The following is an 18,515-nucleotide window of genomic DNA, read 5'->3' on the forward strand; positions in this document are numbered from 1 at the left end:
AAATGGAGGCATCTTATGGTAGAGAAATTAACATTCAATTCTCTAGCAGCAGCTCGGGTGGACATTCCTGCTGTCGGCATGCCAATTGCATGCTCCCTCAACTTGAGACATCTGTGTGATAAAACTACACATTTTAGAGAGTGGCCTTTTATTGTCCCCAGCACAAGGTGCACCTGGGTAATGATCCTGCTGTTTAATCAGCTTCTTGATATGCCACACCTGTCAGGTGGATTAATTATATGAGCAAATGTTCACTGATAGGGATTTAAACAAATTTGTGCACAACATTTGAGAGAAATAAGCTTTTTGTGCGTATGAAACATTTCTGGGATCTTTTATTTCAGCTCATGAAACATGGGACCAACACTTTACATGTTGCGTTGATATTTTTGTTCAGTGTAAAAGTCCTTTCCAATTGAGCCAACATATGCAGCATTAACAGTGAATGTAGTCTCCGCGAGAACATTGCCTTTAAACTGTGCATTGCAGACAAAGCACAATCGGATTTAATTTTGACCTTCGTCACATATGCCCAATTCCAAATCAACACATAGCACCTAACCCTATGCACCGCATGTAGATCTGAAATAAATATCTGTAAAAGTTAGATAATAGTTCCCCCTTGGTCTAGATGAGCACCTAGGTGGTAGTGGCTAGTGGTCTATTTGGAATTAGGCATGAGCGTGTGATCTGATGAGCATAGTCTAAAATAAAAGGTCTGCCAAAGGGTAAGATCACCACATCCTTTTCACTAGTTCAGATGAAATTGGTGTGACACACAGACCTAGATTATGAACAATTGGATGTAAACAAATTACAGGCCAAGGTATATGACAACATGCACTGGTGACGAGGTCATCAGCCCAACAAGGACGATTTCCTCTCCAGATGTGAAGAAAAAGGATAATGACAGAGGGGAGGAAGAATTGGAAGGATAGAGGGATAGGGAGAGAGGAAAACCAGATCACCCACAGGGTTCAGTTCAATTCTTTATCCATACCTGGATGTCTTTGTGCACACATCAAAAGTTCCTCCTGAATAACTTAACTGTAGAGTTCCTGGCTGCACTTAGATTCATTCTGTGTATAGAAATACTATGGCAGTCTGCCAAGTTAAAATCTCTTCATCTGTCTGCGCTCCTGTCGTCTCTGCTTCTTCTCATTCACCTCCTCTGGGGCTGCACCAGGGGTCTCGGCCGAAAACCAGGGGCCTAGGAAGTTCACCCACAGCAGGAACATTGCTCGCGCCGGGGCCTGACACACACACACAGATTGATTAAAAGATCAATGAGGGCCATGAGAAAGGGAAAATAAACAACCAAAGAGAGAGCGTTCAACAAGTATGGGATAAACTCTTACCAGCAGCCAAAGGTACCAGAAGTAGGAGGAGATGGTGCTGAGCACTTGTAATATAGCAGTTAGCAGGATAACATCCTTCAGATGCCTATAATGACAAAGAATCCATCATAATGCACCACACTACCATTATAGCTTTGCAGGGAGATAAGTGCACCATTGTTACATGCATGTTGAACATGCTGTAATACTCACCAATTCTCTCTCACACACACACACACACACTGTATGTTCGCACACTCATGTTCACGGAAACAAACAGACTCCTGCAGTGTGAGCACTCACTCTGCCATCCCCTGCTCCATGTTCAGATCTATTCCACCGTCGATCAGACTCCCATCCTCACCAAACACTGCTTGGGCCATGGCAGTCATGGCGCGGTAACTGCCCACATACACTGCCAGGGCAAACACCAGCGCAAACTACATGGGTGGGAGAAGGAGATGGAGGAAGGAAGAAGAGAGACAGGGGGAATGAGAGTGGGGGAGAGACCAAGAAGAGGAAAGAATAAAGTAGAGAGCGTTAGTAATCCCCAATCGTCCCCATCTCAGTTTTACCGCTCAACAGTAGAGGGGCCATCAATGTCAATAACATACAGAGTGAACTCACTCACCCATGTCCAAAACGTTGAATAGCTATAGAAGACCAAGAGGTTTAACGCAGTGTATATCGCCTAGGAGAGAAACAAGTGTCAGGTGTTGTACTAGTCCCAATTTCCATTCAAAAGGTAACATTGAAAAGGAAGATGGTGTCTTACGTTGGCTCCCAAGATTACTCTGGTGTAGAACTTGAGTGTCACCTCATTCTCCTCGTAGATTTGCTTCTTGCCTTTAGTGCCGACCTTACCTTTGGGCTGTTTGCATTATAAAAGGTGGGCTGTTAGTGTAGTCAACATTGTATGGACTTCAGAAGTAAGATAGCTTACCAGCAATTAACTTACTAGCATCAATATGGAGACAGGCTGTGTAGGGTTTGTTAACTAACGTTGGCTCAAACTAACTAACTAGCTTTCGATACACATTAGTTTACCATTCTATTAAATGAATTAGTCAATAGGTATACATAACTTAATGTGGTGTTATAAAGCATAGGAGCTGCCGTCAGCTTGTCTGCCCAACCTGAAACATAAGCAGATCAAAGATCCACCTACCGCCATTAGTTCCTCAACCCTGTGCTGCTGCTTTTTTCACGTACGCGAAGTAGGTCCTTTTTTGACATCGACTTGTACAGTATTGAGCAATTTGGATGGACTGTTATACCAAACACAGGCTTGAAGTTCAACTGTAACGAGATCTCAATGAAGGTAACACATCATCGTTTAAGACACTTCCGGCGCAGGTAAGACGTCACTCATTTAAATGTGTTTGAACTTTGCAAAATGACTTTGTTGCCATCTGTCGTCGTGAACGTGAATGCATTCAACTACAGTGGTTGTAGTTGTCGCACAATTTTTGTAATTTACAAATATAACAATAGGCCGACTCAACCAGAACCATTTTGACAGTCATGCCTGACAATAACTATATAGATAAAAAAAATAAAACATAAGCAAATCAACCATATAAACCTGCTTCAAATATGGGGCCATGTAGATGGTGTTCATGAGATCAGCTCCAACCCATTCCAGCAGTGTGCAGTGGAAGAGCAGTTCAATGGGCTCCTTTCCTGAAGAGTTCAGTATTACTGCACTCTGTCCTGTTAGGTTAGGTCTGACTGGTTCAAAAGTGTATTTTCATATATTCACCACTTGAGGTCACCAACTCATAAGACAATCTTTGAATTATCCCATTTTGATGAAGCCCTGACCACTGTAGTGAGAAAAATAAATGGGACCATCTAAAATTTGTGTATAAATGTTGTATTTACTCAGACCACATCACTTATTTTTTGCATTTCTAATCTCTGAAATCAAAGATTTCCCAAGGGCCCAGGATTTAACCATGTATTCAAAGTCAGACCATTGCAGGGCGCCAGTCATATCAGGAGCAGTTGAAACCTGGAAAACAATGCATAATGAGCAATAAAGTCTAACCTCCTCTAACATTAGGAATTGACTGACTTAATTTTCATTTCATTTCACCACTGGTATTTTATCACTACCATTACCTGCATCACTTGGACTGATAGAGAATCCATTTTGATTGCCTGCAAACACATTAAAACCATAAATGCAGTGTGAGGTAGTACTTCATCTTTTAACACAGTTAACCATCAGTGTACCTCTTGCCAGGGTCTTCGGTAGTTTGGTCAGACTGGGTCATATCTGCTGTGGACAAATCCTGAGATGCTTGGGTCACGTCTGGCTTCAATGGGCTCATGGTCATCACAACATACTATTTATTCATCACTATTTTCATCATTTTCTTCAGGGTTCCCTTCCAGGTCAGTCCCAGCAGGAGTTACCAGGGTAAGGTCTGATTGCTCTGGGAGTGGTATAGCAGCACCCTCATTATGATTTTTACCTTGTCAGCTCGGGGATTCTATCCAGCAACCTTTCGATTACTGGCCCAACGCTCTAACCACTAGGCTACTTACTATGCCTGTGATGTGTGGTGATCCCGCCTAGGGAAGGCATGGTTGAAACCATGTGGGCCTTACTTCTCATCTTCAGATTGGTCAGGCTTTTTTTATGTATTTTTTTTGTTGGACATAAAAGTGTAAAAACACCAGGAAATGAGCTCTAAGTGATTTTAATTTAAGAAATCTGTTCCAAAGTATTCCCACGCATAATAGAGACACGTGATCATATGCTAATGTCAGCAAGGTTTGAAATTATTATGTTTTAGTCAAACATCATATCTGTTTGGGCTTCTTGCAGTCAATTTGCCGTCTACAAATTATTGGAAATTATAAACTGGGTGGTTCGAGCCCTGAATGCTGATTGGCTGACAGCCATGGTATATCAGACTGTATACCACAGGTATGACAAAACATGTATTTTTACTCCTCTAATTACGTTGGTATCCAGTTTGTAATAGCAATAAGGCACCTTATTGGCCATATATTGTGGTATATGGCCAATATACCACGTCTAAGGGCTGTATCCAGGCACTCCACCGTTGCGTTGTGCATAAGAACAGCCCTTAGTCATATCTTGGCCATATACAGTCCATTCGGAAAGTATTCAGACCCCTTCATGGCCTTAGAACTTTCACCATTGGTATGCTGTTGGTTGCTGTAAACTGAGATGCTAATACATTGAATTTTCAAATTGCTAGACCTACATTGTAATTCTCACACATAGGCTAAACCTAAAATGTGTGTTAGATTTATATTTTCATTTGCTTGAAAGTTGTTATAACTTCAAGAATTGTTTATTTCAAAAATATGTTGCCATTTTCAAGGCAAATCTATTTTTGTACCATGGACCATGAACTGCTGGTCTGAAGATTGTCAACAGTGACTATAGTGTTGGCCATCCAGTTTTGAACATTTCTGTCTGATGCAGAAGCAGATGTGTTCAAGAGAGGATTGTGTCAGGCAGCCCCCAAAGTGACTCTTCTTATTGACTGTATACAAGAATTTCCTCTGTGTTGTCTTAGGATTTGTAGGTCTGATATCTGATTTACAGTAATACTATTGGTCAACAACTCAGATTTGGAATGCAAACAACTCAGATGCTTATAAAAGGGTGTTAGATTGTCTCTTTCTCTTACGTTCCTGACCTGCACTGGTGAGATACCTACACTCTTTCTTTCTCTCTCTCACTCTCTCTCTCCAATGAGATATGGGCAATGACCATTTCTTCCTCTCTCTGACCATGTTTCAAATAATGCCTTGTAATGCTTGTTAATGCTTTGTAACTTAAGCGTATGCCTTTAATAATGTTACCATTCAATTTACAAAGTAATTAAATACACTTGTATTTATAATTCCATTCTCAGGCATTTCTTCATTGCCTATTACTGTTACTCAACTATAGTGCTCTTGCATACATTACTATATATCTTATGGAGTCAGATAATTAATTTAATAGAATTTACATAACACCACAATAAAAAATCCAAGTCAATAGGAGTATGAATAACATAACCCCTGATTCAATTACATGTTAAGCATTGCTCAGAAATAAAAGTATTCAAAGACAATAAAATAAGTCAGATATATTGCCTTAAAAATCCCTCTCCAATGGTTCAGTATTGTGGAAAATAAACTCCTGCTTCAAGTAAGTGCATCATTTATCAAAGTGCTTAAGGAAGTGGTCTTATATAAAACAGCATGAACGTTGTAGGCTGGATGGAAGCGCTTCTACTAACTAAACCATTTTGAGGAGGTTTTGAGGAGGTAATGGACCCAGAAGAACCAGTGAAATACATTTCCCATACATTTTAGTCTGCACTCAGAAAAAGCACTTGGGATACAAAGTCTTTACAGAGAAAACAGATTTCAGTATTCATAATTACATCATCATTTCCCAATTATATCTTATTTGCATTACCCATGAAGCGGTTTAATGGCACTTTTCATAAGGAAATATTCCCCTTTGGACTCATTCCCAGAGAAACCGAGACAATCAACAACACCTGTTCAAGCAGGGAAAGTATGTTTTTTAGAGGACTTGAGAGCTAGCTACCGTGTTGACTCCATCATGGTTGCAAGGAACCTCAAGTTGAAGCCAATGACGCTTTAAATGCTTGACCATGTGCTCAGAGAGCATCTGCATTGCTCTACAAATTCACCTTTACACTTGTTGTTGACCCTCCTTCGTGTTTTCAAAGGAAAGTGTTAGTAGAAAATAGATTGTCATGAAGAAAAAGCACCATCACATTAAAATGGCAGTAACACAACACACTTCACCATCAGTCTTTGGCTGAGTTCCCAATACTCAAATTTCCTCAACACCTTTCCCTCACTACCACTGACAGGTGAAAGGACTGGATAGGGTTTCCCTTCACATTGCTCTCACATGTCATGTCCAGACAGACCAGTGGTGGTACAACCACATCAGTGGTTTATGGAGGAAAGGATATGATGAAATGGAGCTATTGAGAGACACCTTCCCTCTTCCCTGTCCCTCATTTCTCTGGGTCCTTCCCCAAGTCATAGATGGCTTTATTCTCCAGGATCTCCACTTTCTCCCCTGCAGGGATCAGTGTGTTGGCCACCATGGCCCTGGTCACAGATTGGATGGGGATGGACATTGCCGTGGGAAACATGGAAGAAATAGGGCCCAGGACCTTCCTGGCAAACCACTCAGTAGGCCGGCTCTCCTGCCTGTCAACCATCAGCACCCTGGGAGGAAAAACAAAAAAAAGAGGAAGAATTCAGTTGTGAGTTGTTACCATTGAAATAAGTTGCGGCAATAAACACAGTATCAAAATATCTCAGTGTATTTATGCAATGAAACTCAACATGATGTGATCACTGGAGAAATGTGTATATTGCTAATCATGACGTGGGTGTGAGATGTTTACCTACGGTCACCATTTGTTTTGCCATGACTGATAAGGTAATGAACAAGTGAGTCATTGCTCCATAGGATTTTTTTTTTTTTTAATTTACACATGACTAATGCAAATGAGACTTACGCAGGGCGATAGATGGAGAACCTCTCGAAGCCCAACGGTTCAATGTCTGCCTCCACTTGTCCCTGGAGAGGCAAACATTTGCATTTGTGAGGCCTTCATTATGAAAGGCTATAATTGAGGTCTCTCTACTCTGGTGAACATTTGGTGTATTACCTTCACTTTGAGATAGAGAAAACCACTGGTTTTGTCAGCCCCTTTAGAAGACTCGAGGTTGAAGTGTGAGCAGCCTCCTGCCTTGGCGAGCTCCGCTGACTTCAGGACATAGTCATGGTCAACACGGATGAATCCATCCTACAATGACAGAAAGATAAGAGAAAATGCGTGTACATTAATCTGCCTTTTGACCACAACGTGATCCAAGCAGGTTGTGTATGGTGGGTTGTTCAATGTCATTTCAGCAAGCCATGACACCCACCATCTCATATTGTTCCGAAATCATTTCTGTGGAAAGAAATTCTTATCTTATGTTTCTGCATCATTATTTTGTTGAGATATAATTTGATTTCTGAGAAATTAAGCTGATTGATGGCACCCAAATTGGCTGGTCCAGCCAGTCCTGTCTGGTCCAGTGACGGTGGGTTTGTGCCCACGTCTGGGACCTGTTGGATCGGAGAGTGAGGGCTAGGACCATTCCCCACCAGAAATGTCCAGGAACTTGCAGGTGCCTTGGTGGAAGAGTGGGGTAACATCTCACAGCAAGAACTGGCAAATCTGGGGCAGTCCATGAGGAGGAGATGCACTGCAGTACTTAATGTTTGTGCCCGTTGTTGCCGGTGATGTCTGGTGAGGACCTGCCTTACAACAGGCCTACAAGCTCTCAGTCCAGCCTCTCTCAGCCTATTGCGGACAGTCTGAGCACTGATGGAGGGATTGTGCGTTCCTAGTGTAACTCGGGCAGTTGTTGTTGCCATCCTGTACCTGTCCCGCAGGTGTGATGTTCGGATGTACCAATCCTGTGCAGGTGTTGTTACACGTGGTCTGCCACTGCGAGGACAATCAGCTGTCCATCCTGTCTCCCTGTAGCACTGTCTTAGGCGTCTCACAGTACGGACATTGCAATTTATTGCCCTGGCCACATCTACAGTCCTCATGCCTCCTTGCAGCATGCCTAAGGCACGTTCACGCAGATGAGCAGGGACCCTGGGCATCTTTCTTTTGGTGTTTTTCAGAGTCAGTAGGAAGGCCTCTTTAGTGTCCTAAGTTTTCATAACTGTGACCTTAATTACCTACCGTCTGTAAGCTGTTAGTGTCTTAACGACCGCTCCACAGGGACATGTTCATTAATTGTTCATGGTTCATTGAACAAGCATGGAAACAGTGTTTAAACCCTTTAAAATGAAGATCTGTGAAGTTATTTGGATTTTTACGAATTATCTTTGAAAGACAGGGTCCTGAAAAAGGGATGTTTCTATACCTGTCGTTGGGATGGGATTGGCGTGGGGTGTCCCTGGGTAGCTTTTGACTATTGGAGAAATCATTGTGAGAAAAAAGTTGGTCCAAATCGGATGTTAGGTACTATATATATTGATTATTATATGATTCCTAGAAATTAAAATTGCCAATTTGGATGCAATAAATTAGAGAACAAATTATATTTCAATAAAATAACGTTGCTAATCGAATGCTCATCTCGTCTTTTTCTCAAAACAAAAATTATTCCAGAAAAATCTAAGATGGCGGGTGTCGACATCCTCTTTCTTTTCTAGTGACCCTCATGGGACATGTTCAGCTATGTATAGTTGTTAGGAATTCCCTATCATATTCGTATTGCTCATCCAGTTACAGTATACACAGGGGTCTCTCTATCAGTGACCGTGAACTCACAGCCCCTGCTTTGGCTTTGGTCGTTCCCAGGCAGCAGTAGCCAACATCATGCCCTTGGAATACTGCAGCGTAGTCATCCAGTTTCTCAAAGTCCACCACCTCCTGCACCTGAAAGAGGACAGAGAACAATACGAGGCCAATCTTTAGAGTGGAATAATGGATGTAGGCTTTGTTGTAGTCTGCACACACATTTAATGGTATTGAATGTACTTTATTCAAAGCTCATGGTAGGGTGTTCGGTGATGCGACAAACAACGGACGCTATACGAGAACTGTATTAAAATGATTTGAAAACATAAAATGTGGCAGTTGTTTCCCCATGTCTAAAGATCCCAATACTGTAGGTTATGATATTTACGCGATATGAGCCCATACGTAAAGCAAGTGCCACGCAAAGAACGTTCAAGTCTGTGGAACAGACCTTTTTGTGAAACCCGCGAAATCGGTGTGTCAGAGTAAGATCGAAATCGGTGTGTCAGAGTAAGATCGATGTGACATTGTATTGCCGATAAGTATGGGAAAGTCCTGAGGGTGTTTCACGGTCATGGGATGTCTTTTGACTGAAACAAAGTTTTTCCTTCACTTCAGTTGTCAGATGTTTTCAGAGACACTAAAAAAAATATAGCAGGCTGCAGTTCACAAAGTAGAGCTTCACAGCTACGTTTTGATGTACGGGTTGTCAGGGATTGGTCCTAGCAGCTGGCAGCGCACTGTCTCTTCTGTGCCTAGGCTAATTATTTACTGCAGTTTATCCTCCCATCACCAGAGTAACTCATTAACACAAAAACTAACATTACAATGTAACCCAACTCAATGGTAGGCGTACCTTAGCTTACTTCTATCTTATTAGACCAGTAGCCTTCTGTGTTACAGCTCAGACTTAGTGAGAAGTATGCATCTATGCTAGGCTGTGTGTATCCGTGTTAGGCTGTACTTGATGTGGTGTGTGTGTGTGTGTGTGTGTGTGTGTGTGTGTGTGTGTTGTGTGATTGTATGTATGGGGATGCTGAGAAGTGTGTGTCTGTGTTAGGCTGTGCGTGTGTGTCTCTTAAGTATTTAATTTGCATAAAGTAGTACTCTAATTTCATAAATTGTTAATATCTTAGTTTTGCATAAAGCATTAATATTTATTAATGATATGACCACCCTACCTTCAATTATTGGGCTTAAATTACTGTAATTATGTACAGCACTTTAATTGAAGAATTTGTACTTTTATTTGAAAAATCTCTGTTCTACATCAGCCCTAGCCCTTGATCATGACTCTCAGTTCCGTTACATTAGATATAAGTGTCATTGGACGAAGGCATCTCCTTTAGGGGGGAGTTTTGTTAAGAGTCGCAACGCTCGGCCTGAATATTAACATGCCTTGCTTGTGGTACGGTTTTGGAAGCATAAGGACCTTATCTTTCATAATTGTGAGAAATTATACAACAACAAAAAAAGGTTAAATTGATACACACCTTTATAGGGTTAGGGTTCCCACAAGGCCATATTTCCACGTTACAGCGCTTGTTTACGGAAAACAGTGCTAATTAGCCATCTGCGCCTCTGATCCCGTGTGTAGACGGAAGACAGACGACACAAACGTGTTGTCACTGACAAATACTGTCGGCTGCAACTGTGTACAGTAGGTGTGTATTTTGCATTTGTGAAATTATTTTGATGTGATATGAAAGTAGAGGGATTTATATTTTTAGAACTGTACCGCAACTGAGAATCGATTCACGTTTAGATGGAGTATTGAGCTGTTTTGGTTTCCAGAGCCAATTCGTCCTTTAAACAGAACACGTAAGGTCCTCGGACTAAGGAGTAACATCTTTAAAAAACGTGCTAAACACAATACAGGTGATTTGGTGCCATTATTGAAGAGCAATGAACATTGACCTTTCCCGTGAACTTGAAAATGAGATATCTCAGCAATGGTAAATCTTTTCCTCATGAAATAAAGTGTTCTGTATTCCGGACAAGCTTCTCTGTGACATAGAATACAAAGTATAACACCAGAACCAAAGCTAATTTTCCCCCCTTAACACCCTACTCATGGGTGTGTTACTTTGCCAAATAGAGCAGAGCCCGGTGTCCCAAAAGCATCTAAATGCTAAATTCATCTTAGAACCATAGGATCCTATGGTTCTAACGATGAACTTACCCTTAAGATGCTTTTGGGAAACCAGCCCTTCTTGAAAAGGCAACAATACACTGACAATAAGACAAGTCGCACACCTACCAGGTTCTCAAACGCTTTGTCTTCAAATGTGAGCTGCCGCCTTCCGATGAGAGTGATCTTCGAGAAGAGTTTCCTCTCCACAATCTCTTTCAGTAACTCCTTGCCTGTCTCGCCAGAGGCACCCAGGATAAAACAACTTTTATTCTTCTGTCTGAAGTCCTCTGCCAGTGTTTTCAGGTCGTGTGTCATCCTGAAGGACAAAACAAGACACTGCTTCACCACTGAAGAGAGACCTAATGGGTTGATCGCTATTTTACACAGAAGCAGCATGATACAGCAGTTTTATTCCAACACAGGTGTGTGTCACGCCCTACAACTGTCAACGCTCTACAACTAGCAAGTTAAATAAGGCAATTAACCTTTTTTATTTAAACTTTATTTAAACTAGGCAAGTCAGTTAAAAAAATGTTTATTATTTACAATGACGGCCTAGGAACAACTTTCTTGCAAGCCTCCCTCAAAGGCAATCACACAGCATTACAACTAGCTGTAAAACAGACAAGTAGGCTACTAGCTAGTTACTGTATAGTACATGCTAGAATTCCCAAGCCTGACCGCAGACTGACATGGTAAATTGTCACCAATCTGTCCGTGTAGTTTCGATTAGCTAGCTAACATTAGCATCTGCCTCTCACCTGGTGTATATTGTCTCTTCGCAGTTTTCTAGATGTTGTAAAACGGCTGCAATGACAGCGAGCAGAACAGCGAAGAAGCCAAGAGCTTTACCCCAACTGATTTCCAGTAGTTTCATAACAGATCAGCGAGGTAACTAAACAAATGGATGTGCCCATAGAAACATACATCCGGTTCTGCAGTCATATGTGATAGGCATGCGCAGTAGAACAGATGAAATTACCAATCGAGGATTTTCAATCGATAAACCCTGCCTGAGACACTGTCAAACATATTCTGTGAAGACGTTTTGAATAGTTATTGTTTTATTGAAACACAAATACATCGAATGCATCTATTCAATAAGAAGCCTAGCTTTGACAGTTTTATTTGATGGCTGCTAAGTTTTTTTTTTTTTACAGTAATTAACATCATTGTCATCGCACGATTACTGTGCACGTATCAATAGTCTAGACAGAGGGCAGTAAAGTTACAGGCATTGAAACACACAGTCACAGTGACTACTTGTCAGGAAGTACCAAAGAGCATTTGGTAACACTATATTTCTGCCAGTCTTTGTCATAATGTGGTCAGTGTCTTTAATTGTCCAAATAAATGTACAAGGGATATGAAATGACATCAAACACGGTTTTATCACAGGATAAACCATGTATTCCCAATCACCTGTTCACATTCAGAAATTAAATAAAAAGTAAGCTGTAGCTTCTGTATCTGTGTACATGCATTGTCTTATATCCGTTCATCTGTTACCATCCTTTCATAGTTAATTTACAGCCAGTGGTTCAGACCAACTGTTCAGACTCCTCCTGGTCACAAGAGAAAATGTGTCATTGAGGACTTCAAGCCACTGTTGGTAAGTTTGATGGCAGACCAACCAAGTCATTTTAATTTCACCCTTCTATGGAGCCACAGACACACAAGCAAACCACTCATAGTTTTGTCATGAGGGTAAATGTGTTGGTGACTATTTTGGTTTCATTTGCAATTTTGTCAATTGCAGTTTTGGTTGAATTTGTCATTTGTATAATAGTTTATAGTCACACTATATTGACTTCAATGATAAATCAGAGTGGCCTGTACTGATTAAAGGATGAGACAGAAGAAAACAAATATAGTCTCATAAACCATTGCCACACACACACGTGTACATGCACACACACACAAACAGAATGGTTTTTCAACCTTTAATCGAGTTTGTTTGATTAATAGAAAATACAATGCTATTTGCCTCATGCGCCGAATACAACAGGTGTAGACCTTACCGTGAAATGCTTACTTACAAGACCTGAACCAACAATGCAGTTTTAATAAAATAAGAGGTATGAAAATATTTACTAAATAAACTAAAGTATAAACAAACACACAAAATAGCACAATTGGTTAGGAGCCCATTAAAAGGCAGCCATCCCCTCCGGCTCAATTCCATTTTCATTCATTTCATCCATTTCCCATGGAGTAAAATTTCCACAAAAAAATACACAATTAAATTATTATTTATGTATTAATCATATGCCTATCTTATCTTACATTATCTTATCATACTTATACAACTTATACAAAATACATTTTTTCTCTATTTTCAACACATCCTTTCTCCTCTGCTCCTGCTCACTCTCTGATGTCTTGGATCATTCTGCCCAGTGTCTCTCTTACTCCCACACTGTAAAAGTGAGCCCTGCGCTCCACCTCCATGTGCCAGTCGGCCAGGCAGAGTTGGTCCAGCTCAGGCAAGTGCTGGCTGTGGCAGAGGATCATGGCTTTGTTTCTGAGCTCGTACCTCCAGTACTTCTTGGCTCCCAGAAACTCGGGCTCTCTGCCTGCACAAGCTGGGGTGGAGTAAACTGTAAATAAAGTAATGAAAAGTACATTGGAAATAAAATGTATTGATTTAAAAAGAAAACCAGTGTAGATAGTATGGTAGGTAGTGGTACTTACCGTGTGAGAAGTGTACCCGGGAAGATATTGATGTTCCTCTGTCATCCATGGTACAGACTGGTTAATTTACAAATAAAAATTACTGCATTTTCATCTTTTGAGCTTCTAGTCATGAAACCTATGCAGCCTACTCAATCACTTTTTATAGCTACTGTTTACAAGCCACCTGTGCCGTATACAGCGTTCCTCACCGAGTTCCCTGAATTCCTATCGGACCTTGTAGTCATTTTGGTGACTCAATATTCACATGGAAAAGTCCACAGACCCACTCCAAAAGGCTTTCGGAGCCATCATCGACTCAGTGGGTTTTGTCCAACATGTCTCCGGACCTACTCATTGCCACAGTCATACCCTGAATCTAGTTTTGTCCCGTGGAATAAATATTGTGGATCTAAATGTTTTTCCTCATAATCCTGGACTATCAGACCTCCATCTTATTATGTTTGCAATCACACCAAATAATCTGCTCAGACTCCAACCAAGGATCATCAAAAGCCGTGCTATAAATTCTCGGACAACCCAAGATTCCTAGATGCCCTTCTAGACTCCCTCCACCTAACCAAGGACATCGAAGTCCAAAAAAATTGGTTAACTACTTTACTGAGGATTTAAATGTAACCTTGCGTAATACCCTAGATGCAGTCGCACCCCTAAAACAAAAACATTTGTCACAAGAAAGTAGCTCTCTGGTATACAGAAAATACTAGAGCCCTGAAGCAAGCTTCCAGAAAATTGGAACAGAAAGGCACTCCACCAAACTTGAAGTCTTCCGACTAGCTTGCAAATACAGGGCCGTGCAATATCGAAGAGCCCTCACTGCTGCTCGATCATCCTATTTTTCAAACCTAATTGAGGAAAATAAGAACAATACAAAATAAATGTTTTATACTGTCGCAAAACTAACTAAAAATAATAATTCCCCAAGAGATGATGGCTTTCACTTTAGCAGTGATGAATTCATTAACTTCTTCGACGAAAAGATCATGATCATTAAAAAACTAATTATAAATATTAATGAAAATAGTCATGGCCTCTAAACCTTCAAGCTGCATACTGGACCCTATTCCAACTAAACTACTGAAAGAGCTACTTCCTGTACTTGGCCTTCCTATGTTGAACATAATAAATGGCTCCCTATCCACCAAACTCACAAAAAATGTCAGTAATTAACAGAAATGACAAATAATGTATACGAAACGCTTCACTCTGGTTTTAGACCCCATCATAGCACTGAGACTGCACCCGTGAAGGTGGTAAATTACCTTTAAATGGTGTCAGACCAAGGCTCTGTATCTGTCCTCGTGCTCTTAGACCTTATTGTGGCTTTTGACACCATTGATAACCACATTCTTTTGGAGAGATTTGAAACCCGAATTGGTCTACACGGATAAGTTCTTGCCTGTTTAGATCTGATCTGTCGGAAAGATATCAGTTTGTCTCTATGGACCGTTTGTCCTCTGACAAATAAATTGTAAGTTTCGGTATGCCTCAAGGTTCTGTTTTAGGACCACGATTGTTTTCAGTATATATTCTACCTCTTGGTAATGTCATTCCGAAACACAAAGTCAACTTTCACTGCTATGCGGACGACACACAGCTGTACATTTCGATGAAACATGGTGAAGCCCCAAAATTTCCAACCCTTACTTTTAAACTTGGAGAAAACAAAGATGCTAGTTCTAGGTCCCAAGAAACAAAGAATTCTGCTGTTGTATCTGACAATTAATCTTAATGGTTGTACAGTCGTCTCAAATAAAACCGTGAAGGACCTTGGCGTTACTCTGGACCCGCACTGCTTCTTGACACACTGCTCGCTTAACCCGTGCAGGCAGCCGCACCAATGTGTTAGAGGAAACACTGTACTGCTGGTGACCAAAGTCAGAGTGTATGCACCCGGCCCGCCACAAGGAGTCGCTAGAGTGCAATGGGACAAGGACATCCTTGCCAGCCAAACCCGGATGATGCTGGGCCAATTGTGCACCGCCTCACTGCTCTCTTGGTCGGCTGCGACACATCGTGGGATCGAATCCGGATCTGTAGTGACGCCTCAAGTGCCTTAGACCGTTGTGCCACTTGGGAGGCACACTGAACTCTCTTTTGATGAACATATCAAGAATATTCGTAACATCGCAAAAGTCAAAAACATTTTGTCCCAAAATTATGCAGAAAAGCTTATCCATGCTTTTGTCACTTCTAGATTAGACTACTGCAATACTCTACTCTCCGGCTACCCGGATAAAGCATTCAATAAACTTCAGTTAGTGCTAATCAAGGCTGCTAGAATCTTGACTAGAACCAAGACATTTGATCATATTACTGGTGTCCTGTTAAGGCTAGGGCAGATTTACTTTCTTTTAACCTAGAAAGCATTACATGGGCTTGCTCCTACCTATCTCTCCGAGTTGGTCCTGTTGTACATACCTACACGTACGCTACGGTCACAAGACGCAGGCCTCCTATTTGTCCCTAGAATTTCTAAGCAAACAGTTGGAGGCAGGGCTTTCTTCTATAGAGCTCAATTTTTATGGAATGGTCTGCCTATCCATGTGAAAGACGCAGACTCTGTCTCGACCTTTAAGTCTTTACTTAAGACTCATCTCTTCAGTAGGTCCTATGATTGAGTGTAGTCTGGCCCAGGGGTCCAAAGGTGCACGGCAAGGCACTGGAGCGACGAACCGCCCTTGCTGTCTCTGCCTGGCCGACTCCCCTCTCTCCACTGGGATTCCCTGCCTCTGACCCTATTACGGGGGATGAGTCACTGGCTTACTAGTGCTCTTCCACGCCGTCCCCATGAGGGGTGCGTCACTTGAGTGGGTTGAGTCACTGACGTGATCTTCCTGTCCGGTTTTTCTCACCCTCGGGCTCGTGCGGGGAGGAGATCTTCGTGGGCCATACACAGCCTTGTCTCGGGGTAGTAAGTTTGTGGTCTGTTGATATCCCTCTAGTGGTGTGGGGGCTATGCTTTGGCAAAGTGGGTGGGGCTATATCCTGCCTGGTTGGGCCTGTCCGGGGGTATTGTTGTCTTGTGTGAATTTAAGTATGCTCCCTTTAATTCTCTTTCTCTCCCTTTCACCCTCCCCTCCCGGAGGACTTGCGCCCTAGGACCATGCCTTACACCGTACCCAAACCGGCCGCGCGTATGCGCCATCGTGCGCCATCATGCGCCATCGTGCACAAATTGATTTTGCCCCCCCCACAGCAAACGCGATCACGACACGCAGGTTAAAATATCAAAACAACTTTGAACCAATTACATTATTTTGGGGACAGGTCGAAAAGCATTAAACATTTATGGCAATTTAGCTAGCTAGCTTGCAGTTGCTAGCTAATTTGTCCTATTTAGCTAGCTTGCTGTTGCTTGCTAATTTGTCCGGTGATATAAACGTTGAGTTGTTATTTTACCTGAAATGCACAAGGTCCTCTACTCCGACAATTAATCCACACATAAAATGGTCAACCGAATCATTTCTAGTCCTCCTTCCAGGCTTTTTCTTCTTTGGACTTTATATTGCGATTGGCAACTAACTTTCATAAGGTGTATTACCACCACCGACCTCCATTCGTCTTTCAGTCACCCACGTCGGTATAACCAATGAGGAGATGGCACGTGGGTATCAGCTTCTATTAACCAATGAGGAGATGGGAGAGGCAGGACTTGCGGCGCGATCAGTGTCAAAAATAGAACTGACTTCTATGTTAGCGCTTGGCAACGCAGACGCTCATTGGCGCGCGCGAGCAGTGTGGGTGCAATAATTGAAGAACATGTATGTCTAAATATATTTTGCAACGCGACGTGAGCGGTGTAGTCAGCATGTTAGGACTACCTGGCCTGATGACTCCTGGCTGTCCCCAGTCCACCTGGCCGTGCTGCTGCTCCAGTTTCAACTGTTCTACCTGCGGCTATCGAAACCTGACCAGTTTACCAGACGTGCTACCTAGTCCCGGACCTGCTGTTTTCGACTCTCTCTCTCTCTCTCTACCGCAACTGCTGTCACGACCTCTGAATGCTCGGCTATGAAAAGCCAACTGACATTTACTCCTGAGGTACTGACCTGTTGCACCATCTACAAACACTGTGATTATTATTTGACCCTGCTGGTCATCTATGAACTTTTGAACATCTTGAAGAACAATCTGGCCATGATGGCCATGTACTCTTATAATCTCTACCCGGCACAGACAGAAGAGGACTGGCTACCCCTCATAGCCTGGTTCCTGTCTAGTTTTCTTCCTAGGTTCCTGCATTTTAAAGGAGTGCTTCTACATCTGCATTGTTTGCTGTTTGGGGTTTTAGGTTGGGTATCTATATAGCACTTTGTGACATCTGCTGATGTAAAAAGAGCTTTATAAATACATTTTCATTGATTTGATTTGGTGCCAGAAGCTCATTCTTGAGAACTTAGATAGCAGATTCTAGTCCCACTTGTTGTCTTGTTGATTGTTGCCACCAAAACTGAGTTGTCGCCTATCAACCAAACATTCTAAATTCAAACATTCTACTGAAGCTGCTATACATTTAATTGTGATGTGGTCAGTATTCTTATGATTTACAATCACCATGGAAGTGAAACAGAATGTATGTTAACTATTTCAAATCAACACATTTGTTTGTGATATCATCACATTATAATGAAATAATTTTCACCCTCTAGAATGGCCATGGCAATGGAATTTAATGTATAAACTGAACATCATGTAAAATGAGCTCCATATTGAACCCACCAATAGTTTGAATTCACTCAGAAATGCACCAGAAATCCCGATATGTTATGGTACGAAAACAATTACTAATATTAAGGTATGCTGTTATAGTGTTACAAAGTATTGCAAAATATGAATGTGTTAGACACTCTATATTTAGATACGGTATGTGAAAGTACTGAAAGCATGGCAATTGAGTGTGGTCACTTCCTCTGTGAGCAATATGCAACCTTTCAAGACACGCTGTTCCTTTCCTCAGACCTCCAGGAGTTTTCATGAACTCAACCCCACTAAAACACAAAAAGCAAG

The 18,515-nt window shown here is 41.7% G+C and overlaps 2 protein-coding genes across 2 annotated transcripts; both read right to left on the bottom strand.

Moving 5' to 3' along the window:
* Positions 1-321: 321 nt before the first annotated feature.
* On the bottom strand, positions 322-2,673 carry LOC120055744 (transmembrane protein 208-like). The gene is made up of 6 exons (XM_039003685.1): positions 2,506-2,673; positions 2,113-2,208; positions 1,969-2,028; positions 1,641-1,777; positions 1,359-1,443; positions 322-1,253 (listed from the first exon to the last, which is right to left on the bottom strand). The coding sequence occupies exons 1-6, from the start codon at positions 2,509-2,511 to the stop codon at positions 1,113-1,115; spliced, it is 525 nt and encodes a 174-aa protein (XP_038859613.1). The 5' UTR covers positions 2,512-2,673; the 3' UTR covers positions 322-1,112.
* A 2,475-nt stretch (positions 2,674-5,148) lies between these two features.
* LOC120045335 (oxidoreductase HTATIP2-like) lies at positions 5,149-11,757 on the bottom strand. The gene is made up of 6 exons (XM_038990219.1): positions 11,573-11,757; positions 10,938-11,127; positions 8,708-8,815; positions 7,037-7,174; positions 6,884-6,945; positions 5,149-6,587 (listed from the first exon to the last, which is right to left on the bottom strand). The coding sequence occupies exons 1-6, from the start codon at positions 11,686-11,688 to the stop codon at positions 6,371-6,373; spliced, it is 831 nt and encodes a 276-aa protein (XP_038846147.1). The 5' UTR covers positions 11,689-11,757; the 3' UTR covers positions 5,149-6,370.
* Positions 11,758-18,515: the final 6,758 nt, after the last annotated feature.

This window comes from Salvelinus namaycush, chromosome 1 (assembly GCF_016432855.1).
Source record: "Salvelinus namaycush isolate Seneca chromosome 1, SaNama_1.0, whole genome shotgun sequence".
NCBI lineage: Eukaryota > Metazoa > Chordata > Actinopteri > Salmoniformes > Salmonidae > Salvelinus > Salvelinus namaycush.